This window comes from Anthonomus grandis, chromosome 4, assembly GCF_022605725.1.
Source record: "Anthonomus grandis grandis chromosome 4, icAntGran1.3, whole genome shotgun sequence".
In the NCBI taxonomy this organism is placed as follows: domain Eukaryota; kingdom Metazoa; phylum Arthropoda; class Insecta; order Coleoptera; family Curculionidae; genus Anthonomus; species Anthonomus grandis.
In genome coordinates this window covers 9,663,246-9,683,003 of record NC_065549.1, presented here as the reverse complement: position 1 = coordinate 9,683,003, position 19,758 = coordinate 9,663,246, and the positions used below count along the sequence as shown (strand labels likewise).

The 19,758-nt window shown below is 27.7% G+C and overlaps 1 protein-coding gene across 3 annotated transcripts in view; it reads left to right on the top strand.

Annotated features, from left to right (window-relative positions):
- Positions 1-19,758, top strand: part of LOC126735060 (piezo-type mechanosensitive ion channel component-like) — a 73,779-nt gene that overhangs the window by 34,897 nt on the left and 19,124 nt on the right. For all 3 annotated transcript variants that reach the window (XM_050438952.1, XM_050438951.1, XM_050438950.1), the window contains 18 exons: positions 2,548-2,733; positions 2,787-2,903; positions 2,958-3,175; positions 3,231-3,395; positions 3,444-3,568; positions 3,622-3,717; positions 10,698-10,770; positions 10,826-10,980; positions 11,035-11,123; positions 11,178-11,436; positions 12,455-12,618; positions 12,677-12,784; positions 12,836-12,928; positions 13,029-13,179; positions 16,668-16,882; positions 16,938-17,081; positions 17,131-17,272; positions 17,323-17,570. In XM_050438952.1, coding sequence (XP_050294909.1) covers positions 2,548-2,733; positions 2,787-2,903; positions 2,958-3,175; positions 3,231-3,395; positions 3,444-3,568; positions 3,622-3,717; positions 10,698-10,770; positions 10,826-10,980; positions 11,035-11,123; positions 11,178-11,436; positions 12,455-12,618; positions 12,677-12,784; positions 12,836-12,928; positions 13,029-13,179; positions 16,668-16,882; positions 16,938-17,081; positions 17,131-17,272; positions 17,323-17,570 — 2,748 coding nt within the window. The remainder of the gene's footprint in view (positions 1-2,547; positions 2,734-2,786; positions 2,904-2,957; positions 3,176-3,230; positions 3,396-3,443; positions 3,569-3,621; positions 3,718-10,697; positions 10,771-10,825; positions 10,981-11,034; positions 11,124-11,177; positions 11,437-12,454; positions 12,619-12,676; positions 12,785-12,835; positions 12,929-13,028; positions 13,180-16,667; positions 16,883-16,937; positions 17,082-17,130; positions 17,273-17,322; positions 17,571-19,758) is intronic.

The window sequence follows — 19,758 nt, the reverse complement described above, 5'->3', positions numbered from 1 at the left end:
TTAAAAAAATAACAGATCTATTTGAGTTATGCAGACAATATATTATTATGTCATATTTTATAGTTGTTTTAAAAAAAATATGCGTAATTTAAAAGTAAGATCTATATATATCTATGTTGCACCAGCTTATGGAAAAAAATGAACTTTTATCTTAATTTATGAAAAAGACGCTATAAATCTATTTTAAGAACCCGTATACCTTTTTATTTATCTAATTTAATGTATATTTTTATTATACCTTAAATAGTAAATAATAAACATCGTTTTAGATTTTTTTATATTTGCAAAAAACAGGCAACATTTTCATTTAGAAATATTATATTTATTTCATTTACCACAATATTTATGTTAATTAATTATCCAATAATTTACCGAAAAAAGGCAACTAATTGTTTAAGTATAGCAAATTTAAATATCTAAGTTATATATTTAAGTTATACATTCGTTTTCAGAAGACAAGAATAATTTTTCAATAATTTAAATTAATGCTACTAACAAAAAAATTATTTCTTTAAGTTTTGTTATGAATTAAAAAACATTAGATCCATTTATAGCTCAAATGCATCTATTTTTAAAAAAAGAACAAAACAAACTCATATTTTAAATTCACTATTGGGCAATACGTATAATTTTTTACACCTATTTAATGGCCAAATGGCAATTCAAAATATGCATAATTTAACGGAAGGGCTCTAAATTTATGTTGCACTTATTAACAGCAAAAATGGAATTATCTCTATAGTTCATAAAAGACGCAACACACTCATTTAAGTTATGCATAGAAGATATCGATACCATTATTCTAAAAGGATGTATCCCACAAATCCAAACATTTACAAGTGTATATATTTTTTTTAAAATATGTTTTTAGTGCATACATAAACAGCATAGTGCTCCTTCTGTTTCGTTTCATAGAAAATGTTTACATGCATGAGTTGATAAGTTTTAGATTATAAAAATGCAAATTTCTTTTATAATACAATGCGCTTCCTTCTAATTAGACATAATTTGACGGTCTGTTCATCCATTGTCGCCAATGACGCCTGGTCTTGTGCTTTTTTTTTATCCAAATCATTTTCTTGGCGAGTATGGTCTTTTGCTAAAATATGATTCTACTAGACAATTTATTTAGTTGAATTTTGTATCCGTAGCAAAAATCGCACTGATATTTTTAGGCTTGAATAATGAAGATTCATTTCATCAAGCTCCTTTAGAAAGGTGCTAATTGATAAAAGCAGATTATTTTTGTTTAAACATGTTATATTTATACAGTTGAAATGATTCTTTTCTGTTCCATGTATTTCTTGTGTACCTTCATTTTCTTTCAGTGTAGCTAGTCATGTGAAAAATATAGAGCCTTTTTTGTTCTTAAGAGATCCTCCAAAATTTCTAAAAAATAGTTTGTCGGATTTCTTCAAACTGCAGATATCTGCTAATTGAATCATTTCAGATAGCAGAAAAGATTTGCTGCTTTTTTACAAAAAACTAAATTACATTTAGGTCCGAGAATTTTTTTATTTTCTTCTTGCTTTGTGTTTAACCCTCCCGTCTTTAGATCTTGTATATCCAACGTACTTTTCTCACGCCATCTTCTTTCTTTAATTAATTTTTTTATCACACTATTCGGTATTGGTTTTTTCTTGTTTTTTCTTTCAGCTATTTTCGTGTCTGTAGAAAAATTATAATGAACTGAATTCGGTATCTTATTAGCGGTAAATTTTACCCTTCGACTGTACTAAGCCTAGGTTATATTGATTTGTCTTCAACTGCATATTCTGACCCGATTTTTTGGTTAGATATATTTTTAAGTGGTATAAAGTCAGAATCAGAACTGTTTTCAGGCTCTTCTATATTTTTCCAAATTAGCCATATACTCACTTCTTTCATACAATAATTCAGTGTTATTAAAGATTGGCAGAATTTCATACTTTACGTCACCGGAGAGAAAGTCAATATTGATACTCTGACTATTAAAGGAATTTTCAAGAAAGTTGCTTCTATCTTCGTTAATGACTTCTAATTCTTATTATATATTTAATATTCTAATTCTAATATTTATTGCTAAATTGATCAATTTGGTTTCATTAATGATAGTTGTTGTTTAATTTAAAGTCATTCTCATAATTTTTCCTCTAGAAATCTGACAGAAATAACTTATATAATTGAATTAAATGCTAATAATATTTAGCCGTACAACGTAAATAACTAGTGTGTAACAATCGTATTAAAACATCGAATAGTTTTGAAAACATGTATCCAACATGTTATTCGAAAATACAGTATGACGTATATGAACTGATCATTTTAAAGGCAAAAATATTGGCTATAATTTTTTATGATATATAAATTACAATGCTTAACAAAATAGTTGACACTAAAATATAACTTACGTTTTATAACTATTAACTTATGATGAATGACTATAAATATTTTTTAAAGGCAATTTTTTCAATTACAAAAACGGTCACGGATCCTTTTAAGTTATGCATAAATATAAAGCAGAATTTTTATTATCAACTTTATCTCTGTATTATGTAAAATTTTTAGGTGTGACTTGGACTTCATCAAACGAATCTTTTTCACATCTTGGTTTTATGTGGCACTATTGTCAACTTTTTTGGCAGGTGCCTTAATGCCCACCCTCTTGTCCGTTGGGTATATTTTGGGTGCCTTTTACTTCCTATGGCAGGGAAGTGACATCTATTTGTTTCATCCAAAAACCATTCAAAGAAGGTACGGAAAATAAATATTTAGTTACACATTTCCTCTAGAAAAAATGTTTTTAGATGGAACATTCTCTTGGGATATTCGATCGTAGTAATGATGATTCGGGTCACGTATCAAATTATTGGTTGTATCTTAGTTTATGAAAAGGAATTTTATATAAACTGTATGGTGTTAAAGTAAGTAAAAGGTATAATAGTTGTAATGTAAAAAATGATAAAAATAACTTTTAGGATCTTCTCGATTGGTTGCGTGGACAAATACTCTACTAGTAAAATAATACCAAATCTATCAACAAAGCATGAGTGCCATGCAACCCATAACGTACTGGGGTTAGGTTATGACCTTTGGTGCTTCTTTTTTCTCACTTTTCAGCAAAGGATATTTAAAAGCTATCACTTTTTCCATTTAGTTAACGATGCTAAAGCTCAAATTATTCTGGAAGATCGAGGTTAAATACTTTAATATTAAATTAATTGAATATAATTAAAAAAGTATGATTGAAGGTGCTCTCCTAATTGAAGAAATAAGGCAGAAGAAGAAGCATGAGCTCGATACGAGAGATGCAAAAATCAAAGAAAATTGCAAGAAAAAGCTCGAGCAACTCAATGATGCATATAAAAAAGCGCTTGGGGATGTTTATGAGAAGAGAAGACAGAATCACTGGCATAGTAAGTATTAGCTTCTTCACTAGTGAAGTCACTAAGATTTTTTTTAAGTGCAAAAGAGTGCAGACTATTTCCTCTTTAATGAAAACATGTTAAAAAATAACATTGCTTTATTGCCACCTAAAGAAGAAACTGTTGATGATGTAGATCCGTTTGATCCGATGCGCATAACTCATGTATTTCTAACGAAAATATCATTAATTAAATATATTTAACGCATATTTTTTAGGCTATAGAATTTCTTGTTGCCAAAGGTGTATCAGCATTTTTAGCAGAAAGATCTGTGAGAATTAAACAAACAAAGGCACTTAAAGCAGGCAAAAAGGTATATGTAGTAGTATAGCGTTTCTTGAAGAAAAGGAGTTTAAAGGATTCATTTTTTTGCAAAATTTATTTGACCTAAGCAATATCTCTTGTCACCTTCCACTTCTTTTTTCGTTTTGTTAAGATTCCTACAAAACCATGTCAAATAACCTAATCTAAGGTAGTAATTAGGTTTTTTGACAACTTCTTCCTTGCATTTAAGACTTAATCTGAGTTTTAAGTTCTTTTTGACTTATTGACTACTAACACATCTGAACTTATATCAAAGTATGAAAAGTTGAAGTTGAGGAGATTATTAAATAAAAGAGAGCAGAATCAGCACACGTAAGTGGATAAGTAGTAGAGCCAATACTATGAGTTTTTAGCATCTTCCTTATTTTGAATTTACCCAATTTTTGTGAATATTAAAAGAATTGTAAAAAATTACTGATTTCTCAAAAATCAATTGAAGAATCTAAAGTTAATGAAGAATATTTGGTCAAAAGTCTAGAACTTATTTTTAGTCTAAAAATGATTTATACGTGTTTCGCCCCTAAAGGTGTGTTCAGACCTAATTAACAGCTTTTGAAACTAATATTCCTTTTCTTTAAAAGTAAAATACGTGTAATCTGTTTTAAGTTCAAATAAAAGTTTGAGACTTTTAACCAAACTTGTAGTTTTTTTGTAATAAGTGAATCTCTTGAAATAGATGACTACTTTTAATTAATTATTCTAAATAAAAACATGATGAAAAATCCAGAAAGTACATATTACATTCCTTAAAAAAATTTTACTCAACTACCAGAAAAATCAATTAATCATATAACAATCAAAGTTGGCATATGTTCTTACTGACTAATTTAATTTAAGTGAATCTCAATATAAGGCTAAAAGATTTTTGTTATTCACAGTTTTTGATAGTAAGGCTTCTACTTATATCATAAGTGGGATTAGTGAACCCGCAGCTGACAAAATGTGTAGCTACAACGAAAAACTAGCCATAATAAACTTATTACCCTGAGGATTAAAGATATATTATATATAATTAATAATTCTTTAATTCAACGTCTTGAAAATCCAGGGAGTACTTTATCTTATTGTAAACTCCTATAAGAATAGAAGAAAATTACTTTTAGTCAAAAGTTCAATAAATCTGTGGTATGGGATGAAACATCGAAATAGACTTAGTACTTACTGATATAATTATTAGAAATAAAGCCCTAACAACAGATACAATACACAAATTAGCTTATTTTTATTATAGAATATTAAAAGACTATTCTAAGAAAATGTCAGCTATTTTACAAAGTTACGAAACAGCTCTATGGATACAGATGTAAATAAGCCGAAAGCTGATGCAGAATAAAAAAAAAGATATTTTAATAAATCTAGTGGGAAATACTGAAGAAGAACCGGCATATGTTTACAAAATTAAAGCAAATAAAAACAAAAAAAAACTAGAATAAATATAAGAAAGCAAAAAATATTTACTTAATTAAATAAAAAAAGGAGACAAAAACTACAGCAGATCTTTTTAAACATTGAAATAATCAATTCAATATTAATAAATCAAATATATTAATAAATCTGAAAATCTAAAACCACCTCATGAATTGTTGAATACAACTGAACTTCTAAAAGAGAAACAAAATATGAATTCTGTACCAAAAAATATAAATAATAAATTTTTCTGATAATAGAAATATAGACTATATAAAATCAAAAGAGAACCAGTTGACTAAGAATGGTAATTTCAGAGATGATTAGGCAAATATATCAAGTATATTGAACAATTAAGTGCATGTTGTAATGAAGAACTTTTGAAAGATGATATATAGAATTAGAAGGAAAATGACAGGTAATATAGGAAATAGAAATAAAAGAAATCATCAAATCTAAGAAATCTACAAAATCAGAGCAAGTTAAGAAAAAGATAAAGAAGAAACCCAGGATAAAAATAACGAAAATAATCTTTCTTAATCCGTTAAAGGAGACACGAACTATAGCAAAACTTTGCAATGATGCAAGTACTCGTACTAAAATCAAAAAATTTAATAAATGGACAATTTTTAAAGGCACTTGCTTACCTTTAAGTTCTTGCCAACCTTCGTAATGCACGAAATAAATTACCAAGTTAGATCATTAAGTAATTGGTTAAGAAGTAAAGGATGTTTTTAAAATAAGTAAAAAACAACTTTCTAAATATATTGATTCAGTTCCTATGAAACTAGAATAAAATGTACCTCGAAATAATATTAATTTCTTAGTTGATTAAAATGATATTGATTTAAATGATAACTATAAATGACTAATGGATGAAAATGCAGCATTCGTCTTTGATTCGAAAGTCATTCATAGAATTGACTGATCATTAATAAATTAATGTAATATATGTATAAAGATTATTCAGTCTGAATTCGTTCTAAAGGATACATTCTTCTATTTTAGTGAGTGCTTTGTTAGAAATTTTTTCGGAATACAAGTTTAGTATTAAAGGTAAGAAGACACATTCCAGCCTAACTTGTATTTTCGCATATTCTATTTGATCTCCATCAAGTCTTAAGCATGCTATTTGCTTTATTTTATAATGTTAAAAGCTATCAAAAGATTTTTCATAATCGATTAGGCATGCGTATACATTACAGTTGAGATGGCTTTAGGGTTTGAACTTCAAAGAGGGCCTCTCTGGTGCAGACTGCATTTATAGAATCAAATTGATTTTCGAACATCTCTTCTTTGCATTTCTTGTAAATTCTTTTGTAGATGATTTTTTTGGAGATATTTCCAGAGTTATAAAATCTGTTAAATATGTCATCATTTAATCGTTTTAGACATTCAGCCTCTGTGACCTGGTCTCACTACTTTTTGTTTTTCAATTGCTTTATTACTACTTCTACCTTATGGATTAGTATAAGTGAGCATGTAGCTTCTTTCGAATGTCATCTTTTTCATTTTCCTTTTCTTCTTCTTCTGCTCTTTCTTCTTTTTCTTCTTTCTTTTGTTTTTATACAAAAACGTTAATTTGGCGCTCTTCAGCATATCACTTATATGATTAATTAATTAGTTAGTAGTGACTTTTCAATAAACCAGCTGTAATACAGAATTATTAATAAACTACTTAATGATTGCGCATTAATGAGCAATGCAACTAAATTTAAAAATCATAATTAACTTGGCTTTTGTTATGTTATTTAAAATACCAATATCTAGTAATACTAAAAACATCGAATAAAGTACTAAAAAAATCGAAAACAATCAATTAAAGAATAACTCTTCACCAGAATTAGATGGGACTAAGACTCATAGAACCATATTGCAAAACGCCTTTCAGATATTTTTAATCGTTCAATTTGAGCCGGAAAAGTTTCATGTGTTTTTAAAGAGTCTATGATGGTACCAATCCACAAAGAAAAAGTGACCTGTTTACCAGATAAATATTGCCCAATTTCTCTTATTAACAACATTAAAAGGTATTCGAGCATTGCATAAAAACGAAATTGAAAAATATATGTCCTCTTTTCAAAACAATTTGTATTCGATTGAGGAAAATCAACAAAAGATGCCTTCTATTAGATATACAGCTTTATTTATGGTGCTATAGATAAAAGTAAAAGACCCATTGCAATATTTTTGGACCTAGCCAAAGCTTTTGATACTGTCTCACATAAAAAATTTTTAAAATAGCTAAAAAACTATGAAATAAGAGGAAGATGCCAAATTTATTTAGGAGTTACTTTAAAAGTTAAAGGTGTGGTAGGCTTGAAAATGGATATAGTGATATCGACACGGTATAAAGTGGTGTTCCGCAGAGGACCGTGCTTAGACCACACTCTGTTTATCAATATACATTTATGACGTTTTAAGGCTTGGTACATCAAGTAAACTGGTTTCCTATGCAGACGATAGTGTTGGAGGGAGACACCTGGAATTCTGCAATTAACCAGGGCATTACATAATTCGCAAAGATATATCAATGGTCGGGAGAAAATCAACTAACATTATACATTGAAAAACTAAATTTTATATGTAATCTCTTAAGTATTCTCGATTCCCATCAATATGAATCTGAAATAAAGAAAACTGATACTCTGTTTATTAAAGGAAACACCATGCCACGGCTCCGAATTTTTAAATAAAATTAATTCCATTAAATATTAGGTATTATATATAATTTAATTATTGATCCTTAGAATATTGAAAGACTCGAATTAGGAAATAATAACTTTGTTTGAGTTCAACATGTGCACAAGGGCAAGGGGGGTGTTTTGTTTACAAAAATATTCATCGACTCTCTGTTGTCAAGTTTACACTATATTCTAAAAGAGCATACTTTCAGCTGTATATCAACACGTATCACAATTAATAAGAAAATCTCATCCATTTTTCACAAAGAGACCGACGTATACAACAGACGAAAAACAATGAAAACACAAAGTCACGGTCTCACAACATTTACTTAAAGCTACACGTGTTTCGCTCCATTCAGAGCATCATCAGGCCTAAAAAAAAATTGTGACGCTGTATATATTGGCCAATCTGGAAGAAAAATTTCTACACGCGTTAAAGAACATGTAGCGTTGTTTGAGAAATTTAAAAATACAGACGTCCGTGATACAAAGTCAGCGTTTGCGAATCACCTGTTAGCTTCCACACATCACTTTTCTCCAGAGGTCGGAGCTGAAATACTTCATGAATGCTCTAAAGGGAAAAAGCTTGACCTTCTGGAGAGGATGGAAATTACTAAAGCCAAGAAGAGTCCTGTTCTTGTCTGTGTTAACGACGTATTTAATTTTGAACCCAACCTTATTTTTAATAATCTTATTTAATCAATTTTATATTTACATAATCTCTTCCAACTGAAATAAGTTTAATATTGTGTTAGAATGCCTTGCCTTAACAACAAATGTTTTGAACTTCTCCTCAGTGTTCCGGTAGCCCATAGGTTATAGTCTCTGGCTTGTAAGCTTGTTGTTGCGGGTTCGATTCCCAATAGGTGTTGATATTTTACAACTTTTTATTTTTTATTTTTTTGGTTCTAAATAACTGTATAGTCATCCTAACCTTAAATGTATGTTTATTTACTGTTTTGCCAACGTCAGTGGCTTTTTAAGGTTTTAGTCTTTTTAATGTCCTCTTTTTTTCTTTCAATACTAATTATTATTGTTTTAGGCCTGATGATGCTCTGAATGGAGCGAAACACGTGTAGCTTTAAGTAAATGTTGTGAGACCGTGACTTTGTGTTTTTCATTGTTTTTCGTCTGACGTATCACAATGTTAATTTAACTTATTGATTGATATTGTTAGATTTTGGATTAAAAATAAAAAGTAGAAATAGATATTTATTATTCTTAGCGCAAAAATAACATCTTCAAAGGAAAAAAAAAATTATTAACATTCTTATTCTAAAACTGCTTGTAAGAAATTTGAAACGGGAACACCGTAGGCAAAAATTGATGTCATCTTGCAAAGTGTCATCTTTACCAACGGCCTTGTGTTAACTTTCGGCATTTGGGAAATTCCGTGTTTTTTCTTTATTCTTTGGTTAAAAAAAAAGGTTGAATTGATTCAGTGTTTTTGTGAATTGTTACAATAGTAAAAACTTGTGCCGTTTGTGCCGCACCATAAGAAAAGGCGATTTAAGTCACAATTTTTCACAATTAAATACCGATATTGTCATAACAATATATCAAGGAACAACCATCCTCATAAACGTAGAATAATAATGAAGTATGTTAAAAAAACGCATAAAGAGTTCATAAACGATAATATTCTTTATAATTTAAAGTATAGTCTATTATTAATAAATAAATATTCATCATATAAATTTTTTTGGACGACGTCACTGGTAAAGATTACTTGTGTCGATGGAATCAATAATGTGATCGAGCGGCGTTGCGATGTTGTTGCCTTTTTCTCTAATAAACGTTATCTACGTTTATTTAGCTTTAAATGGTGACTTTTTTTTAGAGTAGCTTATCATATTTTATTAAAAAAAATGCTTCATATTTTCTTAAAGACCAATAGTAATATTTCGCTTCTGTCAAAATAAGTGAAATTTTTTTATGATAATATAAAGTGTGTTTTTTTCATCAGAGATGTTGCAGGCAAACAAACTACCCATAGTTCCACGGCAATTCTAATTCTAGCCTTTTAATGTTCTAAGAATAGATCAGAATATTAAGTAGGATAAACACATTAAAGTAACAAATGCAAAACCTATTTATAAAATTTACTATCCTAAAAACCGGTTGACCACCAGTATTCTTAAAACACTTTTCAGAACACAGAGTGAGTTACTTGTCCGATATAGCAGACCAATATGGAGAGGTGCGAGTGCACCTATACTAAAAATTAAACTGTCACTCAGGGATATCTTCTTAAGATTATTTAGAAAAAAAAGCCAGATACCTTACCAGACTTCTGTTTCAAAAAACTCAGAAGTTCAAAACTCAGCAATAGTTGTATTTAAAATCGGTACTTTTACTAGTGTACAAATATCCCAAATTAAGACGACAACCTGTTTTAAATCACCAGACAAGAAGTAGGTTGGTGGAGACTCTAGGTATGCCTGCTCTAAGTAAAACAAGGACTCGATGATTCCTGTCATATTTTGGACCCAAACTATACAATTTGCTTTTGCTTGATATTAGATGCATACCAAATAAAAATCTTTTTTTAAAAAAAAATTCACTTATTCTTAGGCATTTCCAGATTATATTTACTAATATTTTTGTACACCTGTATACAGTTAAGTTATAAATAATATTGTGCAATTATTTTTTTTTGTAATATAAATATTTTAATTCGAATTAATAGTTGTTAACAGTAACTCAAATTGTCTAAAATAATTGTGCCTAAAATAGGTACAAAACTGTACTTAATTAGATTCTTTGGATGATCTTATTTTAAAATTGGCTATATGTAAAATATTTGACATTTTAATTTCTTTTTTTATTTAGTCTAAATTTACTTAAAAAAATTAATTAAATATAACATTTTCAGCCAGAAGTCGTTAAGAAGATGACTATCGTTACTTCAACTTATTTCAAATCCGCAGCCAGAACAGTATATTATGGTGAGTATAAAAAAATCCATTTTATAATAACCTGTTTATAAAAATCATATTTAAGACCCATCGACTCCAAGAAAAATCTTAAATGTTTTTATTCTTTTATTTGCCTTAAGTGAGTGTTCGATCGTTAGCATTTATGGGTATTTAAATAGGAATACGAAGCCTTTTAGACAAATTTTAATCCAAATGGATTTGGACAGAAGAGCTTTAAAGGTTCGTATAACTTTAATAAGCGCATCAAACTATTTAACTTATATATAATTTCAGGAAAAAACCGATTTTAATAAGGGTCATCGTCATGAGTTAACAAAAGTGTGGAGCCCAACTGAATCTTTTAGCGATATCATAAAAGCTACGTAAGCTTTACTCGATTTAAAAGTCCTTTTTTTATAAAAATGTTTTTTTTTTAGTCGTGCCCAGGACGTGCACGACCAACACCCAGATCAACCGCGCATGCTTTACTCAATATACTTAAAATTAATAAGAGCACTTTGGTTCATGCTTATAACTAATACAGAATGGTGGTGCTATTGCGTTATTATATTAATCCAGACGACAAAAGGCGATATGATGACTTTGCCTATAATTTTATTTACTTTTGGATGGGGAGTATTGACTGTACCACGGCCCACGAAGACTTTTTGGATTGTTTCTATCTCTTATACTCTTGTATGTGGTTATTATTCATTAAGGGTGAGGTAACAATGGCTCGCAGGCAGCTCTTTAAAACATAGATTCCTAGATAAATATTCTGTCTGAGACCTTCTTTCTACATATACTTCTGTACAAAAAAAATTACTCATGGCTTTAAATGCTTGGAATAAAATAAAAATGACTTTAAGCGGCCGAAATAAAATAAAGAATAAGTTTAATGGTTATAGCAAGACAAAAAATAACAATAAATATCTGTAATAATTATTTTATATGCCCAGAATATAATTAAAAAAGCCTTTAAAAATGCTTGCAAAATTTCTTACTTTAAGTTCCTGTCTTAAAATGAAGAATGACTTTATATACTGAGAAGAGTCTAATAATTGCTTTATTACCTTACATGAATTAAGTAACTGGCCTTAAATAGAATTAAAAAAATTAGTTTAAAATTATAAAAAAAAATCTAAAATAACTTAAAGTAAATTCACATAAGTCCGGCAATAAACTTTGAACTGATTAAAATACCTGGATATTTTAAAAATTACTTGAAATGCCTAAAATAAAAATGTGTTTAAATATTTGTAGGTATTTGAAGCAGTTTCTTATTTCTTTCGGGACACTTATTGGTCACTTCTTATATATTTCAAATATTTAAAGTAATGTTTTATTTTATTTTAGATATTTGATGTTATTGTCCGTTCGTTCATGGTAGTTGAAGTCGTTTTAGATTTGTTTATGGTAATTAAAATTATTTTTCATTTGATACCAGGAATTTGAAATAATTTTTTGTTGTATTGTAAGTTGTAAGTAAGTTGCCCGAGAAACCTGAAGCAAAGAAATGTGAGGAATAAGTCATAAGTAATATTGAGATTGTTTATATATAATCATAATCAGAATTCTTTTTTGGTGTAGAGCTAGTGTAGTTGAGTATTCTTTTTAATTAAGATTGCTGCTATTAGTACCTTGCCCTGTATATTTTGTACTCTATTTGAACTGTCTTTTGTGCATCTGTACTAATATACGTAGTCAATTTTAGATAATGGTAGGCATTAAGCTAATTTTCCTTTTGGATGTTATTAATTGGGACTTCAATCCCAGGCGAAGCGAAAATTTATTCTTTCCCCCTCAATTCATCGGAATGACAAAAACTATAAATCTTTACATCAGTTTGATAAATTTGGCTGTTTTGTTCTTGCACAGGTATTTTACTATGTTCTTATTGCTTCACTTCTAAATTAATTTTCTTTATTGCTTTTAGGGGTATCCTACAGATGTTGGGTCTTTGGAAGCCAAAAGTTTACCGTACGATTTCCCTTATTACTGATGGTGCTTATACAGTTACTAAGGGAAAATTTACCCTAATTAAGTAATAATTTTTTACAAAATATAAATTGTATGTTTTAAGATTATCTTTCAGAAATCCGGAAGCCAGCAAGCAACCGAAAATATTAAGTGTTAAAACTGAGAATATATCCCTGGGTACATATTTTCCAAAATCCTTGGTGCATGGGTAAGTTTAAAATAAAATCACAGCTGACCTTCTTATCAATCAGGTCTAAAGATATTTGATTTTTTTTTTATGAGGCTCGTTTATTAATTTTTTAATTTAGGCTTAGCAAGTATGGTGAGGGCGTAAAATTATTCATTCAATACTTAGTCGAACCCGCGTCTGCGCAAATACCAGTTGACGTATATACACCCATGTTCTTATGTGATGTGATAAATTTACTTCTTTTAACGTTTTGCTATGGAAGCTTTATGGTAAGTAGTAGTAAGTTAACATTTTTATTAGACTGTAATTAAAATAAAAAAACTTAAATTAATTGGTGTTACTTCCAAGTTTTAAACATAAAGAGTTTAATTAACGTATTAATAGCTTACTACAATTAGATCAAAAAATAATAACTAATTTATGACTGTTGTAATCTGATAACATTAATTAATCAATGATAAAATAAGATTCGGTGTAATAATAAAATTGTATGATTAATTAATTAATATAGCATTATCGAAATCATTACTAATTTTATATATTAGCAAATGAATAGCATAAGTTCAATCGTTATTTATGATTCAAAGGTATTTAAGTAAAGCAAAGCAAAAAATATATTAATTAAAGTAATGCTGTTGCTAATCATTATCAGTAATTAATTATTATATCAATAGAAAAATATAATAAATATAGTTCAATAATTATTTGGGTATTGGAATAAAATCATATCAATAATTAATTAATTAACCTTTATTATTCGTTATTTAGGGTTTAAAGGTATTGAAGTGAACTTAAGCAAAAGATCAATTAATTCATTTAGTGCTGATCCCAAGGATTATAAGTAATTAGATATTATTTAAATGACAAAATATAATTCAGTAATTAGTTGGATGTAGTACAGAAATCCTATCAGTAGTTATCTAAGGGTAGTAGTTTCAAGGTAGTAGCATCGTAATCATAAACTAATCATTATCAAAAATTAGTCATATATAAATGACATAGCTCATATTAGATCAAACAGTTATTAAAATACATAAATAATATTGTTATTTAATTACTTAGTAAAAAATTTATGTATTAAATATATAAATTGGATTTAAAAAAACTGTAATTTATATAGTACTAACGTAAATTAGTAATTAATAATTAAATAATGAATAGTATCATAAGTTTTCGAACTGATAACATTAACGAATTAGTTATTGATGGTTCAATTACATTTAACTCCCTAACAAGAAAATTAAATTTAAAAAATGCTATAATTAATTAGATAGTACTTTCAAATGGTATTTTTAATTTATATGTAATATTATATTATTTGATCCAAATTAATTAATTAGTGAACAATTAGTTATAGATCTAAAATATTATTAAAATAACATCTAGTGGTAAAAATAGCGTCGTTAATTTATCACTGACATAAAAACAATATTGATAATAAATCATTGATGACTTAATTACAATAATATTTTTAAACCGCCTAAAATAGAGCCAATTATTATTTGTGTATTGCTTGTATCATGTAATCAATTAATATATCAAATGCTCAATTAAATCAAAAAGATATATTTAATTTAAAGCACATCTAGACTAATAGCAATAATTAGTTTTAGCTAAAATTGATCATAAAAATAGCTGGTTAATAATTTAACTAATTTGGTGTCGCTATTATATAGTGATTTTTAACGGGTAATTATTGCTTTAATTTTAGTTAATGAGGGTACAATAATATAGATGCTTGAGAAGTTATAGTTAATTACTAATCAACTATTATTAATTTAAAAATGTAATAAAGCAGCTAAATCGATTAGCTTTTTATAGTTATGTAACATGGAATTCTGCCATGAGGCAGTTAGATCAAGACATTGTTAAATTGCATCATAATAAAATTAATTTAGATAAGTCTTATAGTTTAATAAATACTTGTGTCATCATTATGGTTAATATTAATTAAATTAGTGCTGTTTAAGAAAAAAAACATTAGTTATTTAGTGATTAATAGTTTAATTAAATAGAAATTTAATTAGTTTAAATAAAACAGAGAAATTAGTGTTGCTTATTAGAATTAGAATAATTTAATTATTTCAATTAATAGATTTACATAAGTTCATTATTTATTGATTGACTGACTATTTAAACAGGATTTTATTACATAGTAGTTTAAAGTAGCTGAAAAAATCTTAATTAAGTTAGTACTTTTGCTGATAAAATAATTAATTAATGAGTTATTAACAGTTAAATTGAACGGAGATTTAATCCACCAAATATAGCTATTAAATTACAATGAACATATTAAATTACTATGAATTTATGAGAATGATTTAATTTTTTAGATAAGACTATGAGTTTATAGTAAAACATTTATACATAAATATAAAATTTGATATTTATACACATTAGATACAACTACGGGCCAAAACAATAAATAAATGAATATTGCAATGAAAAAGTATTATTAATTAATTAGTTATTTGTGTTTAATTATTACGTCGAAATACTGAGTGAACCAGTGCAAAATATTTGAGAAATAATAAATTTAACAATTTCTCTAATTAGTTTTTGTTCCTGCATTGTCTTACATTAATTACCTTGGCCAAAAACCATTAATTAAGTAAGTTATTTTGAAACAGGATCACTTATTAATTATTTATTTATGTTTAATTAAAATAAGTTGAAGTACGAAAAAAGCTACTACACCAAACAAAATAATTTAGTTACAGTAAATTTATTGACCTTTTAATTAATTTTTCTTTGACTATCTTAGATTAATTAGTTGGTTAAAAAACTGTAAATAAATTAATATTGCCATGAAGGAGTATTACTAATTAATTATCTACTTACGTTTATTTTAATGTAGTCGAAATACAAAGTAAACCAATGCCCCTAACAAAATATTTTACCTGTGCTAAAAGCCATAAAAAAATTAGTATGGCAATGAAATAATATTACTACTTAATTAGATATTTACGATTAATTAAAATACATCGAAATAGCAAGTAAACCAGTGCACCAAGCAACGTGTTTTAGTAACAGTCAAATTAATTCTTTTTTAATTAAATAATTGTTAATTAAAGAATTAGTAAGTTATGTTTAATTAAACTTCTTCAAAATATCAAGCAAACCAGTGCAGCAAGCAAAAATTTTAATTTACATTAAAACTGATTATTTTTAATTGCCATGAAACGGTATAATTAATTAATTAGTTATTTGCGTTTAATTAAATTACGTCGAAATACTAAGTAAATCCGTTCACCAAGAAAGATGTTTCAGTTAAAATAAAATTAATGATTTCTAATTAAATAACTACTCTTAAATTATTTTTCACAAATTATCTGAGCAAAGAGCTTTAAATAAATTTGTTTTACTATAAAGCAGAAATTTCAATTAATTAGTTATTAGCATTAATTTATATTACGTCGAAGCGCCAAGGAAGGCAGGGCAACAAGTAAAATGTTTTAGTTGCAGTAAAATTAATCACTATTTAATTAATTAATAAATTGATTCTAATTAATTAAAGGAAAAAGGAAAAACAGTATTTAGTTTAGAAAAAGAGACTTAAGTTTTCCATCTTCTTGATACATTAGCTTGGTAGTAGATTAAAAAGATATATATTAAAAATAGTCCAAATTTTGGAAGTATGAGTAAATTAGGTGAAACTAGTCATCTTAATTAAAGTTTTTAAAGTTCCAAAGACTTCAGTAGCTCTCATATACTTATGTACAAAATGTGTATAAAAACTTTTTTGTTTTCTTTTTAGAGCTCAGTTGACGAAGATGGTTTATACCAGTTTGTCATGACCAATCGGGTGCCAGTATCGTTTATCATCGTTTTTCTTGCTTATATACTGTTGATGATCATCGATAGGGCGATCTACATGAGACGAAACCGATTCGCTAAAATCATCTACTATTACCTTCAAGTGTTTTTCATTCACGTTTGGTTCTTTATCCTTTTTCCTTTTTTAACTTACAGGTTAGCTAACTTTTTTGCTCAGATCTCTTCAAAATAATTAATAACGTTTTTTTAGGAGAGTTAGAGAAACACCAGTAGTTCAAACTTTTTACGTGTTCAAAGCATTATACTTCTTATTATCAGCCTATCAAATTAGAAATGGGTATCCCTTACTTATTTCTTATCATACACTTTGGCATGGATATGGTGTGATAAATAGGTAAGTACGAGCTTTGCTGATTAAATTCCGTTAAAATTGTTTTTTGCAGATTTGGATACAAATTATATACATGCATCTATTATTTCTTTGAAATCAGACTTATCCTGGATTGGATGTGGAGCGAAAGCTGCCTCGCTATTACTGCGTGGTTTAAAATCGAAGAAATTACTCAGAACATGTTTGACCAACGGGTAAAAATCCTTATTTTAAATATCTTTTTTACATAATTTTAATGTTTTAGTGTGAGCAAGTGTATGAAGAAAAATACACTTCTCCCACAGGAGAACCAAAGAAACACGTGAGAAAATACATAGTAGGCACACCGCTTATCATAGGACTGATACTGTCTGTGATATTTCCATTTATATTATTTTCTCTTGGTAGTCAAGTGGGTATAGCAACGCGTCCCACTAAATTTGGTATTGATGTTTATATGGGGAGTACTGAGCCTATTTTCAAAACGTATGCCACTGAGGAGCGTATTGTAAAGTAAGCATATATTCCATAAACAATTAAATTAATTCAAAATGCTAGGATATCCTAGCATAAAAATGGGTATTCCTGGAATTATGTAATTTAATATTCTTAGAATATCTGAAATGATTCCTTAGGGTGTTTTTTTTATCGAAAAAGGACTTGGAAACTATGTTAAAGGCGCATTTTAATATATAAAATTTCTTTTTTTTATTTTGTTGTTTTTTTGATAGTCCCTTTTTTATTTAAGTGGCTTGTTAAATTTAAAAAAAAAATAAAATACAAAAATATTTACATTTAAAGCTGTATTATATTAAATTTATTAATTTTTGTTTTTGTAATAAAAATTATATTAATAGACTCAATGAGCGTTGCTCAATACTTAAATAAGTACGGAAAATCAATTGAATCAATTTTTCAAAAACTTGTTTTATTTTTTAAGAAAAAATTTAAAATTTTTTTCAAAAAATTGTTACTACTTACTAATAGAAATATAATATTCAGACCTAAATATCCTAAAATTTATAGTTTTTAAGTTACATTGAGATACCTTTTATAATTATGAACTAATATTATTTTTCTTCTTTTATATCATTTAGTTCTCACGAAAAAATATAATTATTTTGAAATATTCAGAACTAAGTTCATAATATAATAAAATTGACAATTTTCAAATCACATTAAAATATTGTAATGTATTAAAAGTTTTTATGTATTTTTCTTATTACAAAACAAATAATAGTTAGTTTATTTTGTTTAAAATTTAGAAATTTTTTAAATATTAATGATAAAAATGATTTAAATATTAAAATATAATTTTTTGATTTGAACGGCCTCAGTTGTCATACTCTTACAGTTTCCGAATCTTTAATAATATTTCGTTAATTGAAGAGTCGGCTCGAACAACGTTGTAACTTACATTGTTTCAACTTTTCAGGAGGAGCAAAAACCTATATACCTTTTTTTTTAACTTTAAAATGGAAAAACGTTACATGATCATGACAGTAACAACGTTGTTTCATGCTGTTAGGCTTAAATTTAAACGATTTATCCATAGTTTAGGCTATAGAGTCTTTTATACAAGAAGAATTTGGAATAACGTTGTAACTGCTTTGTAACTTACAACAAGTCTGGGATACAAAATAAAAAACGTGGTGAACTAATATATTTTTATTTTTTAGTCTGCCTTACGTAAAAACCAACAAAACTAACTGTAAGACCAATAACTAAATCTATACTGTATCCTACTTCAATATCTATAATATAGAAAAAATGACAGTAAAACAAAAAATACATTAATAATCTTAATACTAAAAGTAGACTGATAGTATATTATGTTGTAAATGTAAACATATAAGGGAAAATAATACTCATTCTGTTAACAAATTTTCGTAAAAAGGATGATAAACTGGATTCATACTCTGACACATATCTATTAAATTACCTTTTTTAGCAGCCGAAATAGGGTATTGGTCTATCATATGCCAACGGCAAATTTGCCATGCTGGAAAAATTGCCATTGGCATATAATAGACTATTGTAAAGTAGTAGCCTTATATTTTGCAATATTTTTCACGATGGTAATATGTTTCCATGGTCGAAGGACGTTATGAGTCTCTCTTGTAAACAATGTATTTGGGTCTTCAGAACTAATTTTATTCCATAGTGATTCCGTAAGTTTAAATTTGGAATTTTTGTAAAGCGCTTTTTCCAAATCTCTCAAATCTTTGAAATCTTCCCTTTGCATGCACAAGACATAAAAAGGCTTGCTTTCCCGTGCATTGGCAATGACTGGCACCCAATCAAATGACACGAAAACCTTCGTAGTTTTTTTCTTTTTTTCTTCTACAGCTTTCTCCGCAGGGCAGGAAGCTATGTCCAGTTGACAAATATTTTTGATGCACTTCTGTGAAATATTTTTGATCCACCAAAAGTTTTAAAGTTGTAATGATTCGCCAGTTATTATTCTGCCCCACACATCTATCCGACCATATTATTAGCTGCTCTCTTTCGCCTGTTTGCAATGGATGGAAATGTTGTTTTACGTACCTCAGTAAACAAGATGAAATTTCTATGGATCCTCGTTTTGCTACTGTTTCATTCCACAGCATCATAAATGCATCGTTAGATGTCGCATCATGTATATCTAAATTATAATTTGACAACTGGCGTTGGTAAAATACGCTGGACTGATGTAAAGTGG